Consider the following 22,500-nt stretch of genomic DNA (forward strand, 5'->3'; position numbering starts at 1 on the left):
TGGAAACAGCACATTATATATATTGTAATTACAAAAAGCATGATGCTCATATTTGGTGCAGGGAATTTTATTCAGTTAAAGTAATTTGGGAATTAAATATTTTGATTCAATTTGGCATTGCTTATTGTAGTGTCATTACAAATATTATTTATTTTATTATTGTTGTTGTTATTTTTAATCATTGCTGTGGTGTTATTACAAATACTATCTATTTTATTAATGTTGTGGTTGTTTTGTTCTTATAGAAAAAAAAAATCACGGTTTTATTATTAGTTTTTTTCTTAAATTGTGTCAAGTTATTGCATTTTTATTGTGGCATTGATATTAATAGCGAGTGTCCCCTGCAATGATACGAGCATACAGTAGCATTCTTAAGGAGGCAATCTTTTGATTCGTTGATTTATTGCTGTCGTTATTGCAAGTATATATTTGCTCTCTTAATGTGAGCAGTCGGGCCATATACTAGTTGTATGAAGATTGCATTGTGGTTTCTGTGAAATGTAGGAATCTATGGGGCTTTATATACGTGTTAGGTGGGTCTTGTTACCTTTCCTTGGGGGATAAATCTTTGAATTAATCCCCCAATGGAATATGTAAATGAGTTTTGACATACATATGATCTTGGTGTAAGATTGACCTTTTTCTCAGGTTCATGCAACATTACTGCAACATTAAGGTTTTGTCCTTGTTGTTTTGCTTGTTAAAGTTGATATTTGCATTATTGATTTTGCAAATATTGTCATGATAATATTTTTATAACTAGATATCAACGGTTGATGCATACAATAGATTGAAGACGGCAAAGGGAAAATAATACTATTTGAGGTGTGATGCATTCTTGACAGCAAGTTATATTGGGAAAGTTACAAGTATTTTTATTTTCTTAGAAATAAATACAGATTAATCTGTTTTCCTCCATCTCCATCATATCAATTCCTCTAAATTAATACATAATGTATTAGCATGAACAAACTGGAAATCAATATTGGACTGTGAAATTGCATTTTTGGTTATTGTAATAGTAGAAATATTTTATGGGGTGTGTATGAGATGGAAACTAGTATGCAATATTGAATGAAAGACAGAACAGTTGAGCTTATGGTACATGTGATCTAATGATGTTATTCTATTTGTTATTTAGATGCTTATATGAATATCAAAAAAGGAAGTAGGTCTAAGGAAATGCAAGATTTTATATTGAATTGTAAATTTGTGTGATAGCTGGCCCTCGAGGAGCTGCAGATACCCATCAAAAGGATGATGATACATGAAGGATCTAACTCACAATGATGAATTCATAACTTTAATATGAATATGTTTGTATATATTAGACAAGACATCAGAGACATGTACCTCCTTTGATCTCCAAGGCCGAATGTCTTTTTAAAGTTGGGTTGAATATTGGAATATCTTCAAAGAAAATATGACTACCAGAAAATTCTGATATTTTGAAGAACATCTGTCTCAAAGGGAGTAATAATTTCTAGAGCCAAATAATGGTGTTCCAAGGGAAAAAGAAGAAACATATATAATAACTGATATCTATATCAGGTTAAGGCTCTACTCTCTTAGACTAGTATGCTTTCTAGTACTGTTTTTGCACAGTACACTTAATAATCTGGATTACAACTGTCATGTAATGGTATTAAAATGAAAACGAGGATGCATTAACTGTAACATGTTGTTGTCTCCTCTTCCATCTCATTCTTCATCCTAGTAAATCAAACCTATTTTATAACATGTGTCTTGTTGCAGAACATCCACTGTACAGATGTAAGTAGATGTGTATGTTTATGGTGTGAGAACAGTGCAGTGCCTCTCTCTTGTTATTCTTTCAGGGCAGTCTTAGACACACCAAATGTTGCGGTGATGTCAGAACACTAAGATGAACTGACTGCTTAGCTTATGAAGTAATGGTTATTGATTTTAAACTTTTCTTTCTCTTCCCTTTTCAGAACTTTGAGGTCGTGCCATACCCAAAGGAGAAGTATGGACAGTTCTACCAAGGAGATGCGTACATTGTCCTCCATGTAAGTACCTTTATTCAGTGTATGGTATTGTGCTGTATTGATTATGGTATCTTTGATATTGAAAGTTAATTCTTTTTATGTAATTTACATGCATGCACAGGAGTGAATGAGTGAGTGATTGAGCGAGTGAGTGAGTAAGTGAGTAAGTGACTGTGAGTCAGTGACTGACTGTGAATGAGTGAATTAATGAGTGAGTGAGGATGTGACTGCAAGAGAGTGTGTGACTGTCTAATTATGTGTGTGTGTGTGTTTGTTTGTTAATATTTATGATTTTGATGTAATAAAGAACTTGTCAGAATGTAATAACCCCTTTTTTCAGACCACAGATATCAAAGGGAACAAGACTTGGGACTTGCACTTCTGGCTTGGATCCCAGTGTTCTCAGGTATAGTACTCCTGAAACAATACAGTGTGTTTAATTCCATGTGTATTATACTGTGAAAAGACCAGGATACAAAGAATGCTCCTGTTGAAGTTAGTGAATTTGTGTGACCATGCATACACTATATTTACTCTATTTACGTGAATACTTAATACTGAGTAATTGTTTCAGGATGAGTCAGGAGCAGCTGCCATTAAGACAGTAGAGCTTGATGACCAGCTTGGGGGTGTTCCAGTCCAGCACCGAGAGGTTGAAGGTCACGAGAGTTCCCTTTTCCTTGCCTGGTAAGATGCTGTGAAATGTATATGAAGGAGTTCAAGAGAGTTACACATGAACTTGATGCAAATATTGTTTGATGATTTTTAAAGTGTAAGACATCTGAGTGAGAACGAATTCTTATTTTGGCTTTGGGATATAATGATATAAATAGCTGGGCCATAAATGTTAATTTTTTCCTATTTTTAGGTTTAAGAAGGGTGTGAGATACCTGAATGGAGGTGTTGCATCAGGGTTCCATCATGTCGATCCAGATGAGCCCTACCCAGCCCGTCTCTTCCATGTCAAGGGCCGTAGGAACATCCGCATCAGACAGGTATGTTCTGAAGGTTTAGGTCTTCTTTGATACATGGTGTGGGTATTGTTAGTTTTTAAGATTTAATGTTGATTTTTTATTATTTGTAATTTTGATTTTTGGATGCTTATTCATGTAATCATTTTGATGACTTTTTGAACATATTCTCTTTATATAATACACAGTATGAATGTTCAACTATAGTATGGTTACTGACTGTATTCTCTCATTGAAGGTTGAGGTAGGCGTTGGATCAATGAACAAGGGCGACTGCTTCATCTTGGACTGCCGCTCGGAGGTGTATGTGTACATGGGTTCGGCCAGCAGGAGGATGGAGCGCATGAAGGCTATCATGGCCGGCAATGCCATTAGGGATGATGACCATGCTGGCAAATCAAAGGTCATTGTTATTGGTAAGTGACAGAAAAACTGGCTCCTGCTAATGTAGCCGACTTTGTAAGATATTTGTAAGTAGTTTCATTGGGTGGTTAAAATGTTTTTGTGTATACTTCAATTAATTTGGTAATCATAATCAGTTATGGCTTTCATACTTTAAAATATGTTTCCTTACATTCTCGTGTTAGTCATTGAGAATGCTCTGTTTTATATACAGGTATTTCACTAATTATGCTGTTTTTTAAGGTTAGTTTTCAATAGTGTTTATTGTGATATTTGTATGGAAAATATTTGAAAGTGTGAACTTTTGAAATGCATTTACTATTTCACTCCTTGAATAAATAGTTACTGCTCATCAATCAATTGACACAATTTTTTTCTGTGATAATTAAAAGAAAATTAGTTTTTCCTAATAAATTTATGCAGTGTATATTGTGAAATGTTTCGATGAATATGTTCAAAAGATTAGAACTATAACATTTAAGATGCATGACAATTAATTATCTTGACTTTGATGATCACCATGCTTTCTCTCCATCAAAATTCATGAGATTTTAGTTTTCATCAATTCCTCTTTAACTGAGACTTAATTATTATCCTCTGGCAGATGAGAGTGCATCATCAGGTGAGGTTGAAGCATTCTTTGAAGCCCTTGGTGGTGGCTCCCCAGATGACATTGCAGATGAGGATGCTGCAATGGAAGATGCTGCCTTTGAACGCTCAGAGAATGTGTGTACTATGTTTTTTTTTTTTTATTATTATTATTTTTTTTTTTTTTTTATTTGTGTGTTCATGATTTTATCTTAGATCTGAGGTAGAATGCCTTGATATTGGTTATAGTTCACTTTTTATTGTTTGTCTCATTTTTAGAGAGTTAATTTGATTATTAATTTTTGAATGGACTTAGATGTATGAGAATCGTGGCGATATGTCTCGTACAGATTCTCAATATATTGCTGTATTACTACATAATGATAAGATTCTTAATAGAGATACTTATGACAGTACTAAGTAACAAAGTTCATGGTTTCAACAGAATGTGATAACACTGCACCATGTGTTTGAGGATGACAGCAACACTATCCAGACCGAGCTGATCGGAGAAAAGCCACTGCTTCAGAGCATGTTGAACTCTGGGGTAAGTCGAGGATTTCTTGTACTGTTACACATCTAAGAAGTCACATTTGCATATATGATTTTCTTTTTGTTTTTATATTGTGTGTGGATGCTTGGAATGTTTTTTATTCAAGTTTTTTTTTCAGTTCTTATTCAGCTTGAACCAGATTCATGTTGTGATTATTATTGTTTATGATTTATATCTGGTGTTTAGAGAATTATATAAGTGTCTATTTAGTGTTATACTGTTTAAAAGTTATTGGTCATTTGCAGTGAAAAGTTGGAAAAGACAAGTCATCAAGTCATTTCTTATTATCGTTTAACATTAAGAAAAAAATTATTAAGTATCAAGGAATGATCACAAGTAGATAAATATACAGATTTTATGATCGCGTAAATATGTCTCTAAATGCACCATGTTATCTCATACTATTTAATATTCAGTACATTCTATTATGATTTCAGATTAGTTTTACAATCACTTTAGATGAATGAATGTACATATTTCAAAGAAAGAGTTATGGGCATGAATACTAACCATTGCCAAATCATACTGAATTCTAGTGATATGATATTAGACAGTGCATGGGAAAATGTACCTTCATTTGGCATGTCAGTTTTCAAAGTTTTTTAATACCTATCTAGTACCTTGAAGTGAAAAAGGGTTTTGGATATATGTTAATTCTGGTTGTTATCACGTCGATGGAATATTTATTGACAATCAGTAATAATCACTGCATAATGTGGGTTAAAGAAATTTGTTATGTGACAGAGTGAAACATGCAATGTTGTGTGATATAGTTTGTATTATACTTCATGTTTCCATCACATAAAACTCATATCCTTAATCCAAGAAATTAGGTTATGAATTCAGTTAAATATTTTAACCGTTTATATCTGGTGATGCCTGTACAATGTCATTTTGGTAAATCGGATACTCCTATTTTCCAAATTTCTCCTTATGGCATATGCATGATTGATCAAAGGTGTCATGGTGTCTCCTTCATTAATTAAGCTGGAATACAGGCTTGGAGGGGTTGTTGGCCCAGGGAGTCTGCTATATAGTTTTAAAAATTCTGTCTCATTCCATGGTGATCTTGGGCCTATACCACCTTCCGAGCTTATTATGAACCATGACATTTTGTTCTGGTATTGTGAACCATGACATCTTGTTCTGGTATTATGAACTATGACATCTTGTTCTGGGAAAACAGGAGATTGGAGGTTGAGACTAGTTGATATTGAGATTTTAAAAGTGTGAAGTTTGCTTTTATTTGGAAGTACGACATTTATGACAGTGTTACTCCATTGCTTGTACCTTTACCAAATAACTTGTAAGGGTGATATTTGGTGCTATATTCTGTTCCCTTAGTCAGGATTCTATGCACACTTTGCATCAAGTGCACCAGAGAATTCTGATTTTTTCATGATCCCTTTTGCAGAGTGTACTTGATTTTGACACCTCTTGTTATTTGGGGTTGAATTCTTTACACAGTGAATAATATTAGGTATTAAGTATATGTATTGAGAGTAATGCCATGATGTAATTAATGGGGTTTCATTGAAGTTAGTCTCTTTACAATAAAGTGATAATTCTTATTGTAGTATTACACAATATTTAGAATCTGTATAGCTCTGCGGATGCAACTGATCATGTTATAAGTGTTAAACAATATGATAGCTTCATGATTTATGCAAGAAATTTCCTTTTTTCATCACATTTCAACATACATTACTGTTTACATAGGTTGAAGTTGTTGCAGATTACTTCTGCAGTAACTAGCCATTTTTTGGGAATACAAAGACAGCAACTGTGACCAGTGCCGTAAAGCTGACAGAAATCAAATTGATTATCAATTTAAAATGATTTTAATCAATATTATGGCACCATTTTTTATGGGTCCTAAGGATTTTTTTTATGACTGATTTAATTTACATAATTGTAACAAACACCAAGTTTTTAGATAGATTTTAAAATGAAGCGACTGGAACTGGGATTCTATACTTTCTGCCTGTGGTCAGCATTCTAGCTATGCACTATAGAAAATATAAGGAAGAATATAGGAATAATTAAATTAGCCATTATGCTTCACTGCTTCAAAATATAGTTTGGCTGAGTTGATGTGTGAGGCACTAGTAGGGATGGTAAAGCTACAATTTAAAGTATAGTTATAGCTTTTTTAAACTTTAAATTTCCCAAAAGATACAGAAAAAAAGCATCAGTTGTATTCAGTTCTGAAGGAAAAGTACAGTTTCTTTTCATGATGGATAAAAAAAGAGAGCTTTATTTTATTATAGAATTATTTTTTTTGTAGAAGTTCATGCATTATATGCTAACACCACCTCAAGATGTTTTGGTGAGCAGCACTGCCATAATCAGAAAGTTTTCTTGCCATGCATATACAAGCATATCAATATAAAACTTTAAGGAAATAAAAGAGGACTGTAATATGATTGATGTGACACACTCACACATGCATACACCGACATGCAAACACATGTGCACCCATATATGCAAAACACACATGCACATACACATGCACGCACATGGTCACGCACACGCACACGCACATGCACACACTTGCACTCACAGTTACAGTTTGAGTGCTTTTAACAGACTGATGCTCATATGATAATGTAAAACTACCTGCATGGGAAAATAAACATCCTTTGACAAGAAAGGTGTATGAAGTGCCATGTGTTTGAGCTCGTATTTTTAGTAAACATATCAGTTTTGTGATGAGATAATTTTTTCACTTCTTTGAAATATTCATATTGTATTTCAGTCTGTTGAAATTAGGCTAGTCTAGATTACATCTTATACTGTGAGTAATTAATTTTATGACTTTGATAGATATAGGAAAACATGGAACTAATTTATTACTGTATGTAATAAGCCTCTTTTGGTAATACAAACTATGAGGCTATTGACAGTAAGCTGCAAAAAACAAAAGATATGGAAGGATTATCTTTTCATGCATTACGTTTGAGCCAAGCATGTGGTGTAGTGATCACACTCCTAGACAGTTCATGCTGAAGTTGTAATAATTATGTGATCATGAAGTACGGACTTTCTTTAAAATGTGAGATGTGATGTTTCATTTAAGTAGTTAATGTTATTTCAGGTATTTTAAATTAAGGGAGATGCTTTGAGATGATGACAGAAAATTTGTATTAGGCAACACGTGCAAATTCATGGACAAGTGAATGATGGTTATTTAAATTATTATTATTTTTTTTTTATGCATCTTTGAAGTGTTGCCAGTTTTTTTTTAATGAAATTTTTTTTCTAAATATTTGCTTATACTGAAATTTCAACAGATCAAATTACAAATTAGAACATAAAAGTTATTTGTATAAGTGCTAGTGATAACTTACAGATTTTTTCATAACTTGGCCTTTTCAGTGGTTAGATTTTTGTTTTGGTTTTATTCAAGAAAAGATATCAGATTTATTTTAATGATACTTCAAAGAAACATTATGAATAATACATTGTTGCATTGTCAACAATGTGTAATAGGACTCAATACAAAAGCTAAATATTTATACATGATTTAAAGTTTCAGGCTATTTCACACATTTATGTATAAGATGAAACATATAGTCAAGTGAATTTTTTAAAGGGAATATCTTTCTTTATTCAGGAAAATGTGTTAATCAAGTTCAATGACTTTTTTCTGTGTATTTAATTACAGGATCATTCATGATGCTATTTATAGAGTAAATATTTTAATTCTATATTCTCACTTATCTCCCTGTATTTTTATTAGCGAGTTAGCATCAGACAACATTCTAGTGGAAATGTGGTGTTCGTTTGGTCATGCTTGCGTAAATAAATGGAGAACTGTCCAGCATTGTGATAATAAAAGTTTTTTTTTTCATTTTGTTGCAAATCCTGTGGATCTAAAAGTTTTTTTGTAATGTTAATTATCATTTTCTTTATTTTAGTTCACTTACATATACACAGTTTGTAACCTAAATGTCTGCTTCGTTTTTTCATAAATCCCAAATTTGACTCGCATTGATTGTGGCTTATACCTCTCCACACAACAGGAAAACCAGCAGGTAAATATGAGTTGATATGGGTATTGCACAGTATGGTCACTTGGTTCTAATGTACTGTATATGTTTTGCATACTTTATATCAACACTGGCTTCTTTTTGAAATGTCTCTCACAGCTTTTGTCATTCATCTGTTTAAACTGATGTTTTCTTTTTCTTTTTTTAAACTTTTTTTTCTATTAGTGATGGGGGAATCCCAATTCTATACTAAAAACATGTAGGTTGGTTTAGTAATTTGCCAAAGAAATTTAGTTGTGTTATTTTGTAGATAAAGTGTATATAGGAAAGTATATCTATTGTGTTCTGCTTTTTACAAACATATTTCAGCAGTGGGCAACAGATTATGCTTTGAAAATGCTTTAAGATTTGACGCTTTATTTGTGTATGACGTATCCAGCGACATAATAATGTTTTTAAAGTTGTATCCCCCAAAGATCTTTGTATAAATAATGATGTAACTATGTGTGTGGATGAGTGCGTGAAATCTGTTTTTAATTCATTTGACTTTATGTCTCCTAACAGTAAGATTACCTAACCTTTAACACAATGGAACTTGACAAATGAAATTAACTCTGTCTGTTACTTATATTTTTTAAGGATTGGATGCTAACAAGAAATTTTATTCAAATTGGGGCCAAGTATGAATTGTGGCCAAATGTAAATGCAGCATCACTGACATTGGAAGGGAAAACAGTCATAACCTTATTTGCTTATTATTGAAAATTATGAAATGTGTTTCTTAGCTTATTGTAGGATCCTAACAAGAGTAGGCAAAAAAATATTCCTTCTAACCTGTAAGGCAAATGTAGTACTCAAGACTTCAACATATTTCATATTTACCCTTTTATCTTTGCATGCATTAAGCTACTAACATTATTATTATATCTGCTATCTTGTCTTAGCTTTTGCATTTTATATACCTAGAATAAGGAGAACTAACACAAAATAAAAGGTATTCAGAGAATCTAGTTGATAGATGCTTTGCAAGTAGGGAAAAATGAAAAATATTTTCCATCATGAATAGTTTAAAAGTAGTTGCCTATCCTACTGTCTTGAAGCTAAAACTCTGAATACCTATTACTGTATAAGGTGAAGGTTAATAGCCTTTATATGGAATGTATCTTACTGATGAATGATATTCTAAAATGTCTGTATACTGAAATATCTACAATAGCTTGTTGTACTCTTATATTAAGAAGCTGAAATATATGTGTTTTTATATTTATGATGAGTCTGATCTTGGACATCACATGATGTGATCAAATTGTTTTTCCCATGATTTAGTTTTTGTATTACTTTGTTAATCTATTAACTATTTAGATGAAAAATGACATTTTTATTTAAGAATATGCCTCTTATACAGTTCTTTTTGGAGGGTGATTTCAGTGAATCCACTGTATTCATACTTATTGATATGATCTAGTTTGACCAAGGAAAATTTATGTTTTGTTATGATGTGGTGTATGTTAAAAAGATACATGTTTTATCCTTTTCATGCATAAAACAGTTTTAACCTACGCCATGAGCATTGACAGAGTGACTAATGCCTGTATTTCCATGCTGCTAGGACTGCTTCATTCTGGATACAGGCGTCAGTGTCTATGTCTGGATTGGCAGCGGATCCAGCAAGAAGGAGAAGGTCAAGAGCATGGAGATGGCTGGTATGTTGCTTTTTGGGGATTGCAGAAGTTAAGAGCATATTTGTATATGTTACAGAACTGTAGGAGGAAGATATAAATCAGAGATTGAATATATTCTCAGTACTTGCATACTTATTCCTCTTTTGGTTGCGATAGATTATTAGCCTTTTTGTGCTCAGGTGATGCTTATCATTATCAACAGCTGGATACATGGAACAGAAGGGCTATCCAAAGTGGATGAGTGTACAGCGTGTTGTTGAGAAGGCTGAGCCTGCCGTTTTCAAGTCCTACTTCAAAAGTTGGAAGGAGGCAGAAGAAACAGTTGGCCTTGGTCGTGTCTTCACCCAGCGACAGATCTCAACCGGTTAGTAGATGTCTGTAAGATTATGTATTAGTTTGGTAACATTTAGAGTATGTGACATTAAACCCTTGACTATGAGGTCTTCAAAAAGAGACCTCAGGATCTGCAGAGAATTCAAAAGGAGTCTGAGGACTAACGTCTGTAAATGAGAAGACAGAATACAGAAATTATCAGTAGAAATCTTCCTAGACCATTGACTCCTGCAAGCTGGCTGTAGGCCACCCATGGTCAATCGGACATCTAGTACACTGTCAAATTTGGACAAAGAGAAACTCTGGCTTTCAACCATGAGGCTAACTGGGCCATCAGTGGATTTATTCTTATAAAGGAGTAATATTTATTGCTTTATTTGAGTTTTACTTGGTGGGAATTACAGGATGGTAATTAGGGCACTCCTAACCATATGTATTGCTTCCAGTTTCTGTACCTGAAGTTGACTTTGATGTCAGCAGCCTACATTCTGAGAAACGCCGTTTGCTGAGGAAGAACGCTGGCCCTGCCTTTGGCTTCATGCCTGATGATGGCTCAGGCAAGGTTAGTAGAAGGCTATTTTTTTTTTTCTTTTTTTCTTTTATGCCTTTGTTTTGCCTCTTTAGTTACGTTATTATATCTTAACAGTATTCAGGGAGACAATTTATTTTGGGTAATACAAGGTGGATGAGAGGGAGCAGTCTTCTCTTATGGTATTTTTTTGTAGATTGAAATTTGGCGAGTGGAGGACTTTGAGCTGCAGCCTGTTGACGAGGGAACTCATGGCTTCTTCTTCGGTGGCGATTCCTACGTCATCAAATATACTTACGAACAGAATGGACAAGAAAAGTACATCATCTACTTCTGGCAGGTGTGAAGAATAGATCATTTGTCCATTTTCAAATTTGAGTTTACCTTTTTTTTTTATTAGATGTTATATATCCAAGTTTTATATCTCTTTACTGGATATCAGCTGGCAAAGAATTCAGTTCCTGAAAGTAGTACTGTAAAGATAATATTAAGAATAAAATTTCATGCCAGTTAGTCAGATTACACATGCTTTATGCTCTTTTTTAATATAATGTATATGGAAATTAGGAAATGATTGTTTGACAGTTCTAAGAAATAAATTAGCCTTATGATATAGCTAATTACACATTTCCTTGCCTGTACTTGTATGTATTGGTTGTGTATTTATGTGCATATCTGTTTTCATATTCATATATGTTTATATAAATATGTGAGCATGCATGTGTCTTTGTCTTGTATGTTGGTGTATATCTGTGTCTGTATTTGTATTTATTTGCATTCAGGGCGTTGCTAGCAGCCAGGATGAGAAGGCCTCCTCAGCCATCCATGCTGTCCGACTTGACAATGAGCTTAATGGGAAGGCTGTCCAAGTGCGTGTTGTTCAAGGCTATGAACCTGCTCACTTCCTCAGGATGTTCAAGGGTATGTTACAGCAATGGCACCTTTTTGTTTATTTGTTTCCCATTGCTTAATTATAATTATAATAATGTTTTGCAGTACACTTTCCTATTATTATTTTTAAAATAAACTTTGCATATCAAAATAAACTGGACTCTGGTTTTAGCTTCTCAGTTTCCCTATAATGCAGTTATTTGTCATTTGTAATTATGAGATATTTGCAGTTGGGCCCCCCAGCTGCAACTTTTATTAGGGGTAAATTTTGTCTTTACTGTTTGCAGAGCTTGAGTTTACACATCAAAAATACATGTTTCTAATTTGAAAAAGTTATCCTTTGTAAAAGTAAGAATATCCAAAAAAAAATCACACATACTGCTGGGGTCTTAGGCAATGAAGGCAGGGGATGGGAAGATGTGTGTAGTAGTCTGATAGAGCAGTGTAGACGGAGAATTGGATAGGAGAAGCCACCAAGGCACAGGAGAAAGCTCAGTGGGATAGGAGGTAGAGGGTTGGAGGGGCCCTGAGGCTAGAAGAAAAATGCCAAACAGTACCAAGTATATTTGCTTACCTTCAGTATGTCCATTCAGACTGAAAGGAAGATGGAAAAATAGCCAGTCTTTAAAAGCTAATGCTCTGTGAACAGGCTTTAAACAGAGACTTACTTGTATGCTCAGTTGAGGCCACTCGGACTGTAGGGGTTAAACAGAAGCAGTGAATATTGAATATGTAAGGGAAATATGGATACATGTTGGATCATTCAAGATAGCTTGTAAATAGAGAAGGTTTTAATTCAGAGTTGATGGGATATGTGGTTATTACAAGAATTAAGAAACTTGTTCTACTTTAGGATTCAGTGTAGCCACTATTTAGTTGAATCATTTCTAAAATCCTTAAGAAGCTATTATAATGCGAGTAATTTCCAATAAATGTTTTCAGGCCGCATGGTGGTGTTCCTCGGTGGAAAAGCTTCTGGTTTCAAGAACGTGCATGACCATGACACATACGATGCTGATGGAACTCGTCTCTTCAGGGTATATTATTCTTTATTGTTGTGTTAATTCATCGGTAATTGTGAGATGCCTTTTCCAACTTCACTGACGTTATCAAGAAATTCCTGCAAAATTGTTATTCATAGGCAACTTAATACAAGTGTTGACAGTGATGAATATGAAGAATAAAACAGAATTGAATTAATAAGAAAATGTATTACATGTCATTAATTTCTTTGCATAGGTAAGGGGAACCTGTGACTTTGATACAAGAGCTGTTCAGATGCCTGAAGAAGCTTCTTCTCTCAATGGGGACGACGTCTTTGTCCTGGAGACGCCTGGTGCTACCTACCTTTGGATTGGCCAGGTAAGAATCCTTTCTGGGCTATTACAGATTTGCCCATCATGGATAGTGCCAGATGAAGTATGATGGGAACATACCATCTTGCATATTACAGTCATCAGCTAGAAGATAAACCAAATGTAGTTTTCATTTTTTTATTTGTGAGAAGTATAGATTATTGTTTTATATTTTGTTGTGTATGTTTTATCTTATATATTTAGCTGTTTTAGTTGTTACTTGGAAAAGCTTATTAAGATAATGTAGCTAAAAGAAATGCAGTATACTAGAGGATAGTTATCACTAGATAACATGTCTAATGATAAAAAAAACAAAAAAAAAACTTCAAATGCATTACTCTAAATAAATAAAGCACACACATTTTCTAAATCAAAATGAAGAGAGAAACTAAATGATAGCAGTGAAGGTGCGAAAAATCCTATGACTTGGAACTACATAACATCCTATATTGTATGAATATTCTTTTAATTCCTCATAGGGTGCCAGTGAAGAAGAGAAAGCCATGGGTGCTCGTTTGACAGAGCTTGTTTCTCCTGGACGTGATGTACAGGTAGGTAACAAGTTGGCCAGTTTTATACTTTTTATTTTTTTATTTTTTTTTACCAAGTGTATAGTAGCACTTGATACTGAAACCATTTAGAAATAACCACATGAAGGATATGCTTTTCTTTAGATAGAAATATTATATCCAGAGGAAGACATAAGCACTAATATGTTTCATTAGGAAATGGCTGAGGGCAGTGAAGATGATGGCTTCTGGAGTGCTCTTGGAGGCCAGGGTGAATACCAGAAGGCCCGTGACCTTGACAAGCCCCTCCTGTACCCACGACTCTTCCATTGCACCATTTCTCCTGCTGGCTGCCTGAGGGTCAATGAGGTTGCCAACTTTGGCCAGGAGGTTAGTGTGCATGGGAAGCTACATCAGTTATTCAGTATTGATAGAAATGACTTGCAAAACACTCTTCAGTGTTGATAAAATGGCAGATAAATGCACTATACACACAATAGATTTATTGAAAATAAAACAACAGTTTCAAGATCCATCTGGATCCCATCTTCAGACCTGAAAATGGGATCCAAATGGATCTTGAAACTGTTGTCTCATTTTCAATAAATCTATTGTGTGTATAGTGGGTTTATCTGCCATTAATATAAATATTGGTATCATCAGTCATGTTCATTTCTAATTATTGTAACTGTATAATTAATAACGATGATCATGTATACTCTCATTCTCACTGAGTGAGAGCGAGAGTAAGAGTGAGAGTTAGAGTGAGTAGTGACTTAAAAAAAATTTTCACTTGATACTCCATAAGTATGGAGTGGTAATTTATATTTTCTTAATGTTAAACATTCTTTTCAGGACCTTAATGAAGATGACGTAATGGTCTTGGATTCTGGTGATGAAGTGTATGTTTGGATCGGAAAGGGCTCAGATGACCAGGAGAAAGAAAAAGCATTTGAGATGGCAGAGGTAAACTAGATTCATATAATTCATGCGGTGATAGCTTGTGCATTTTTTTTTTTTTTTTCCATTAATGAAAGGTCAATTATGAATCTTCCCTGTTACAAGTCAGTAAAGTAGCAAACTATTGTTAAAAAGGAACAAGACAAAATTATTATAAAAAAGAAAATTAGGGAAAAAAAAGTCTTTATTCTCAAATATGAAAAATAGGTCCTTCAAATATTGTCATATCTTTGTGATGCGAGAGACACTCCCTTCCCCCTAACAACCCACTTAGTAATTTACTTTCAACATTCTTCACGCAGACATACATCAAGACGGACCCGACAGAGAGAACCTTGGCCTCGACGGTGCTCCTTCGCTTGAACCAAGGGGAAGAACCAGCTGCCTTCACCAGCATTTTCCCTGCATGGAATCCTGACATGTGGGAGGTTAGATTACATGCAACATGAAGGATTTTCTTAAAGTTTTGTTCTTTGGGTCATGGTGGGAAGGGGAAAGGAGGTGGGAGGGGGGGGGGGAGTTTTTAGATGAACAGATTATTTGTACATATTTTTCTTTCCATATTTTTTTGCTAGTTGTTATTAATGTATATATTTTTTTTACTCCTTGTTTTTTTATTTTTAATGCATTATTAATTTTTAAATTCATACAAATTTTGATTCTATAAAACAACAGTACTCGATAAGCTCAATTAAGCATAGAACCACAATCTCACACTAATCTACACCCCCCCTCCCCACACCCACACCCTCATCCACACCCACTCACTCATCCACACCCACTCACTCATCCATACCCACACTATCATCCATATCTACATCCACACACTCATCCAGATCAACATCCACACCCATACTCTCATCCACATCCACATCCACACCCATACCCACACCCACTCCCAGTCTCATCCACATCCACATTCACATCCACATTCACATTCACACTCACACCCATACCCACACAAAATTTTTACAAGCTATTCCGTCTGCAAGTACACCCACACACACACACCCTTCCCTTTACACATATATCCTTTTCTACACATATATATAAATGATTATAGATTATGGGTAATCCTAATGATAATGTAACAGATTACACTAAAGATTAACACAATTTGTTATTATTTTTATAATTAAATTTGCATATGATTATAGAACATTACCTTTTAATTTTAAAGTCATATACTATCTTTAAGCTTTATATATCATGTTTTCATTTTTTATCTATTAAGCTTTTACAAGCATGAAGTGATTTTGTTTTGATTGACATTTATCACAGCTTTCCCTTTTTGAAACTATTTATCCATACTATAACTTTAAGCTTATAATAGTTATTTGTAAGCTTTCAGCTTCATTATCTTGTCAGATTGGCTCTAGATCAGCCAATGTCTTAATGCATGAAGCCCAATTTTTACCCTTTTATAAATTCACAAATCTCTATAAGTAATTAATATCACTGTTTATTCCTTTAAACTTTACCAACTCTTTAACAAGTTTACTGCATTTGAAAACATTCCTTTGCCAAGCACAAAACATCTTTGATAAATTCAACATCAATGCTTATTTCCGTTGCAGAAGGTGGATTAGACGGTTTGCCGTACTGTGATGTGCGTTGTGTTTTGATAGGTGGTATTGCTTGTAGCTTACTCATTAATGCTGCCGTGCTCTTAGTGCATGTTGCCTCCAAGATTAGCTGCAGTCTTGCCATGCAGAGGTAGATTGTTGTTGTAGGAGAATGGTTATTAGTCTCCCCCTGAGGATGAGATCATCTGATTCAACCGTTTACTTTTTTAAGACCATAGAGTTTTGAAAGGAACTAACTCGGTGGTTATTGCAGCACCTCAACAGAGCTGAGAAGGAGTCTCATAAGAGGTCACAAAAAACGTCTCAAAAGTCTTCTAGCTGGTGCTGTTGCCAATGAGTAAGAAGTAAGCCAGGTCAGCGCAGGAACCTCCGGCTTCACTAACCCCCTCACGATGCTCACAGTGGCAGTATCAGCCATGTTGCTAGCCTCCCTCCCAGTGTCTATGAGTGTCATATCTCTGGAGCTTAGATGTGACGCGACACTTTGGTTGACGATGATGTTATTTAAACTCTTCAAGCAGTCTGTCTCCATTTAGATGTTCAAATAATGATAAATTTGCTCTACTGAAGATAAAAGATATTGTTCATATTTTAGTTGATGGAAGTCCTGTGTTGCAGAATGCATCATAAAGTGCATGCCAGTGAGTCTTACTATGAAATACACAGTAAAGTCAAGCATGTTATATGGCCCTCAGTTTGAATGCAAAGGAGCTGCTCTACTTGAACAAGCATTAAGCTGTACGGTGCACAAAGAAATTAGTAATGCATTCTTCTTCATGAGTTAGAGAATGGTCTTTGAATTTAACAAACCATTTGTAAATTAGAGAGATTTTAACTTACTGTAGAGGAATTATAAGTAAATGATCATACATGATACCTGCTGTTGAGTTTGATGACAGTTTTCATTGTTATTTCATGAACCGTGTTAAGATCAGAGATGTGTAAGCATGACAGGTTCCCTGGGGCTGTTTAGTATCTCACTAATACCACTAATTCAGAATTTTCACTAAAAAGAAAATAAACTACTCCTAACCATTATATAGAGGAGATTAGTTGATTAACAATGAAGGTTGGTTGTGTTGGAGAGAGTTAAAATGTTGTTTCCAAGGAGTACAAAACAGTGAGTTTCTTCAAGTTTGTTGTTTTGTTTTAGTGGTGGATTATTTTAGACGATAACTGTAATCAGCAGTTAACCCTTTCAGTGCAGTGGTTGGAATATTGTTGCTCTGTGCCTTGTGCCTCTAAAGTGCAAAGATAAAAATCTAAAGTGAATCATGAAATTATGTTAAAGGTATTTTCCTGTGATTTTCTATACAAATTACAAAATTATAAACTACCACCTCCCAAGGGATAAATCAAGATAAAGCCAGTATTAATGACCTTCAAATATAAACAATTTTTCCCATTCCTTTGGTTAATAATGATAATGATAATTAATTGTGGTATAAAATGTGAAAAGTCAGCTTTCCTCCGATGGATTTAAGATATTTCGAATGAATGGGGAGAAGAAAGGAAAAGCCACTCCTACAGTGAGTGCCTTGTGCCGTTGGAGTTACAGATGCACTCAAAGAGTTAATTCATTTATTGCTGCATGGGTTGAATTTTCTTAAGTGGTATGTCCTTGCTTGCTTTTGTGCTTTTTTAACTTGATTTCTTGCTTATGACTCCATATGCATGCATTTTCACTCATCCTCTCAAGTTCATTTCACTAATACTGAATGTCACAGGTAACAATTTATACCTTAATCTCCATGAATTAGTATACATTTTTGTGTAATGAAAGGTAAAGTTGCATATATTTTGAGAATTTGTTTTTTGTATAAGTTATAAAAGTTCATATTTATATACAATGCTTGATTCATATAATAGCTGCACCCTTTGTTTCAACTACTAAATTCTTTAAAAATTAACCCATTCTAAAGCATTCTTTTAGTGTTTCCTTAATCAATAATTAGTAGATACCCACTTTCCCATATAATGTGTTTTAGGGATGTGGATAATTAAGATTTTAAAAACTTAATCTGCTACCATATATGTCAAGTAGTTTGTCTTAGGTATTGTCATCACTCTTGTCATTTTGAAATATCTAGTAGTATGGACAATTCCATGAACATTTCCATGAATGTCACATACCATGTATGCTTTTTCAGATTGTTCTTTAATAGAAGATGCTTTGGTGTTGACTGAGGGACTTATTATTAGCCAGTAACTCAGTGTGCTTATTGCTTGCTTACTGTAGCTATTGTATTTTGTTAAATTAAGTGTAAGGATTTGATTGTCATTGTTTTGCTGTTGACTGTAAGTTCAAGTTGCATATATATTATGTATCCTAGTCTTTTTTTAGTAGTTGAAAGTAGACAGTTGTCCAATGGTGGCAAGAAAATATGTGAAATGACAAGTCAAAGTACAATAATCACTACTCATATTGCTTTTCTTTACTAACAGCCATTTTCTATATAAACAGGCTAATTGATTTATGTATGTACTACTTCAGACATTTGAATTTATTTGAAGATGAAGTTTCACTTGTTTCCAACAGGTTTTAGATCATAATAAACTGCAATATTTTATGAAATATTGCTGTAATTACAGCAAGGATAAGAAGGGACAGTGGTCAGCTCATAAGAAATCAAATGCCATAGTAGCGTTTTTTAGTATTATATTCTTTTTGGATATTGTTCACTTTTTTTAAAAACTCACATCATTTCCTTGTCACCAATATTTCAGTTCTCAAAGAAATAGTTACTATTGTATTATAGTCCCATGATATAGGTTGTAAAGTCATTTGTAGTGCCTTTTAAAATAAGCCTAATACCATATGATATATAAATAAAATCCCCTTTAGTGTACATTTATATTCCAACTCCACTGTAGCCCCCAGAATTTCAGTCAAGTAGCTATGTACATATGTAATTTTTAATGTAGTTTTTCCCTGTATATGCATATCATTCCATGCCTCAAATAACTACGAAATTTCAACTACTCTCTTAAGCTCCACCCTATAATTTGCCCCGTAACTACCATGTACCTAACTGAATTTATTCATTTCAGGAAATGCTTTCCTACGATGACATGAAGGCACAGCTGGCCGAGATGAATGCAGGAGCAGAGTAAAAAACTAAATGTGATTTCTTCTAAAAAACAAAAAAAGTATTATTTAAATTCCCAAAACACAAAGGGGGCTAGTAATTATGAGCCTAATTGGTCTTCACGCTTAAGTTAGCAACTTGTGGATAAAGGATATGTTTTTAGTACTAGCTTATATATATTTTTACCTTTGAAAAGTGCACATTTTTCAACTTAAAAAAAATTGTGTTTTTTTGAGTGCACATTTGTCTTTGTGTTATTATTCTAAAGCACAAAATAGGAAAGAGTGAAAAGCTTTAATGTTTGTTTGTTATTTTATTTTCATTAAGCAACGTGATCTGTAACGAGAAAGATTACGAAGATTAGAATCAAAAATAACAAAAAATGCAAAAAAGTGGTGCTTGTGCTTTACGCTAAGTAGAAATCAGAGGATCTCTCTAAAGTGGAAATGCTAGTGCCTTAAGTGACGGGTCATGCAACTTGCAAGTGGGCAGATCTAGATACATGCCTTGCTTAGTCCATTACAGAAACACGTTGGGAATCCTCTTTCAGAAAGGTAGTTTATAGACTTTTTTATTATTATTATTTTTAGGCTTTGGATAGCAGTTTAAGAATATTTTTATTATATGATGGAATAAGAATGAGACATTTATCCCAGGTTTACAATATTAGGAAATGTCACAATGAAAGTATTAGTATAACATGCTTAAAAGGTCGTGCTTTTTCATGTAACTTAATAGTATAGAATTAGGCTTCCATTATGATAAAACAAGAGCATTTATGTAGAATTTACTTTTCAACAAATTGAATATTGATTTCACACAATCTTTTTTTGATTTACTTGTAAGAGCATTTATTTAGCAGACTCGGTGCATTGTTGCCAAAGCATTTAGGTCAAACGTCTATTGCTGATATTCTGTCCTGTACTTTTCTCGGAACTTACACCTTGGTACTTAATCTTCCTAGTCAACTGAGTATTTTCTCTTACTACGACTGTATTTCTATGATTTGCACAAAATAAAAGAATCAAAATCAATGTTGATATTTATTTTCATTAATTTGACATGCCATATCAATCAAAAGTGATTTGGAAGGACTGATTATGTTATTTATTTTAATGATGGTATAAGATCACATATCAATTCCATGACTTGAATCATGAAAAACCACAATCCTAGAAATCATTATTGTTAAGTCCAATGATACAGATAATTTTTCAAGTATTTTTCTTTAAATATCTTTAAAACATTTATTTTTATAAGATTATCATCAAATGGATGATGCAAAATTAACCTGATATGCTGATCTTCTGTGATCCCTTTTACAGTAGAATTGTAAAGGTTTTCCAGAGTAGGATATACCCTCTTTTTTATTGCAAAAATGATGACAATGGTATATTGGTGTCTTTAGACACATCCTTACCCCTAAATTGCACAGCAACTACTAAATGTGCAAGGGAAGCCTGGCATTAAACAAAAAACAATCGTCGAGGATGAAATTCAATAATCTAATTTGGGTGAGAATTTCCACTGACAGTATTCCCTTACTCATTCACAATAGAATTTTAATAATTACATCAAAGGCAGAGAACATTCAAAATACTATCAAGATCTACAATGAATCAAAATGGTTACATATTAAAAGAAAGGTTCCAAGTCATTCATTCTGACAAGAGACAGACCGACTGTTTCTACACTTTTGAATGAATACACAGGCAGGGACTACCACATGATTTAGCGAGGGCGGGTTGGGGGAGGATGTCGGTCTCTGATTCGCTCACAGAGTGGGTGGGTCCAAAGTTTTGCCACGCCTATTGTATGGACTGCTGAGAGCAATGAATTACAGGATTCTTTGTTATTGCCTCCATGATTAGGAAAAAATAGGTTGCGTTTATCAAAGTTTGTCTAAATAGATATTTACTGCAAGAAAATTGAGTAAATTCTAGCATATAAGAACCAAAATTTGGTGGAACAAGGTACGGTACAATCATGCCAGTACGCCACGTCGGGCCGCCTCGCACAAGAGCTGACGACCCAGTGATGATGATCAGATGAGTCAGCACTTATAGCTGTCTTCGCAAATCTCTCTGGACTGAACTGAACTGACCCAGCTGATTCCCGTGACCTCGTGCTCGTTGCCGCGACCTTCGATAATTTGAAGCAACCTGACGCTGTGTTCATGTTCTCCGTCGCGATGTATGCAGCTTCCATCATTTTTCTCTTTAATTGATTTAATCCTTCATGGATCACTTTGGTACGTTTCCAGTCCGGTAGATGTCCCGCTTCATCTACTGTACGTGTACCACCATGGTGTTGGATGTTCTGTGGTGTCGGACGCCGGCTCGATGTTCACTGATCCTGGTGCTGAATCCACGTCTTGTTTCACCATAAAATGCTTTCTCGCATCCGCTGCATGGTATGTAGTATAAGGCGGTCAGGATTCTTTGTGGACGGCTTTCTGTTGCGTATTTGGTCACCTATTTTTGCACCAGAAGTGTTGGCGATCTTGGTAGAGCTTCCGAAATGCCTATTTACCGCCTCAGAGATGTTGCATTGAGGTAGCACTAGGAACTTTGGAGGGGAAGAGTGTTTGGATTTTGACCTCGTTATAATGAACTCCGCCTTCTTTCGGAGTTTAAGAAGAAATCCCCTGGGGTATTTGTTTCATAAATACCTCAGTGATGTACTTCATTTCATCGTCCAGGAATTCAGGGCTGCATATCCTCAAAGCCCTGAGGAAGAATCCTATAACGACTCCTGATTTAGTTTGATTGCTCTATGCGGAGTAATAGTGTATGAAATCATCTTTATTCGTTGGGTTTCTGTATACTGAAAAACGTAGGTCGTTATCACAGTATCAAGGAAAGGTAGCTTCTGACATTCCTCTTCCTCTATGGTAAACTGGATCTTGTCGTGCACGGCATTCAGTTGCGTAAGCGTTTGATGTAAGCACGATCTCCTAGGGACGATTACCAGGACGTCATCTACGTATCGAAGCCAAGTCGAACGTCTGCCGATTATGTTCATGTAGTGGTCCTTTTCTAATGTTTCCAT

At 34.5% G+C, this 22,500-nt stretch overlaps 1 protein-coding gene across 7 annotated transcripts in view; it reads left to right on the top strand.

Annotated features, from left to right (window-relative positions):
* Nucleotides 1-20,483, top strand: part of Gel (Gelsolin) — a 58,215-nt gene extending 37,732 nt beyond the window's left edge. Inside the window, exons 2-22 of one of the 7 annotated variants that reach the window (XR_015191776.1) lie at nt 1,956-2,030; nt 2,350-2,415; nt 2,584-2,696; nt 2,878-3,004; nt 3,219-3,396; nt 3,987-4,108; nt 4,416-4,517; nt 8,549-8,560; nt 10,125-10,218; nt 10,400-10,561; nt 10,977-11,092; nt 11,256-11,399; nt 11,842-11,980; nt 12,893-12,987; nt 13,190-13,312; nt 13,785-13,856; nt 14,031-14,204; nt 14,670-14,780; nt 15,077-15,202; nt 16,352-16,704; nt 19,412-20,483. Coding sequence is in view for 6 of the 7 variants with exons in the window: in XM_086545925.1 (XP_086402051.1) it covers nt 1,956-2,030; nt 2,350-2,415; nt 2,584-2,696; nt 2,878-3,004; nt 3,219-3,396; nt 3,987-4,108; nt 4,416-4,517; nt 8,549-8,560; nt 10,125-10,218; nt 10,400-10,561; nt 10,977-11,092; nt 11,256-11,399; nt 11,842-11,980; nt 12,893-12,987; nt 13,190-13,312; nt 13,785-13,856; nt 14,031-14,204; nt 14,670-14,780; nt 15,077-15,202; nt 16,614-16,697 (2,235 nt within the window). In the remaining variant the exon portion in view is untranslated. The remainder of the gene's footprint in view (nt 1-1,955; nt 2,031-2,349; nt 2,416-2,583; nt 2,697-2,877; nt 3,005-3,218; nt 3,397-3,986; nt 4,109-4,415; nt 4,518-8,548; nt 8,561-10,124; nt 10,219-10,399; nt 10,562-10,976; nt 11,093-11,255; nt 11,400-11,841; nt 11,981-12,892; nt 12,988-13,189; nt 13,313-13,784; nt 13,857-14,030; nt 14,205-14,669; nt 14,781-15,076; nt 15,203-16,351; nt 16,705-19,411) is intronic. The other 6 variants (XM_086545929.1, XM_086545925.1, XM_086545927.1 and 3 more) reach the window with 6 other exon arrangements.
* Nucleotides 20,484-22,500: the final 2,017 nt, after the last annotated feature.

The sequence above is a fragment of the Penaeus japonicus genome, unplaced genomic scaffold, assembly GCF_977035675.1.
Source record: "Penaeus japonicus unplaced genomic scaffold, GWHDUDI00000001_assembly GWHDUDI00000017, whole genome shotgun sequence".
NCBI lineage: Eukaryota > Metazoa > Arthropoda > Malacostraca > Decapoda > Penaeidae > Penaeus > Penaeus japonicus.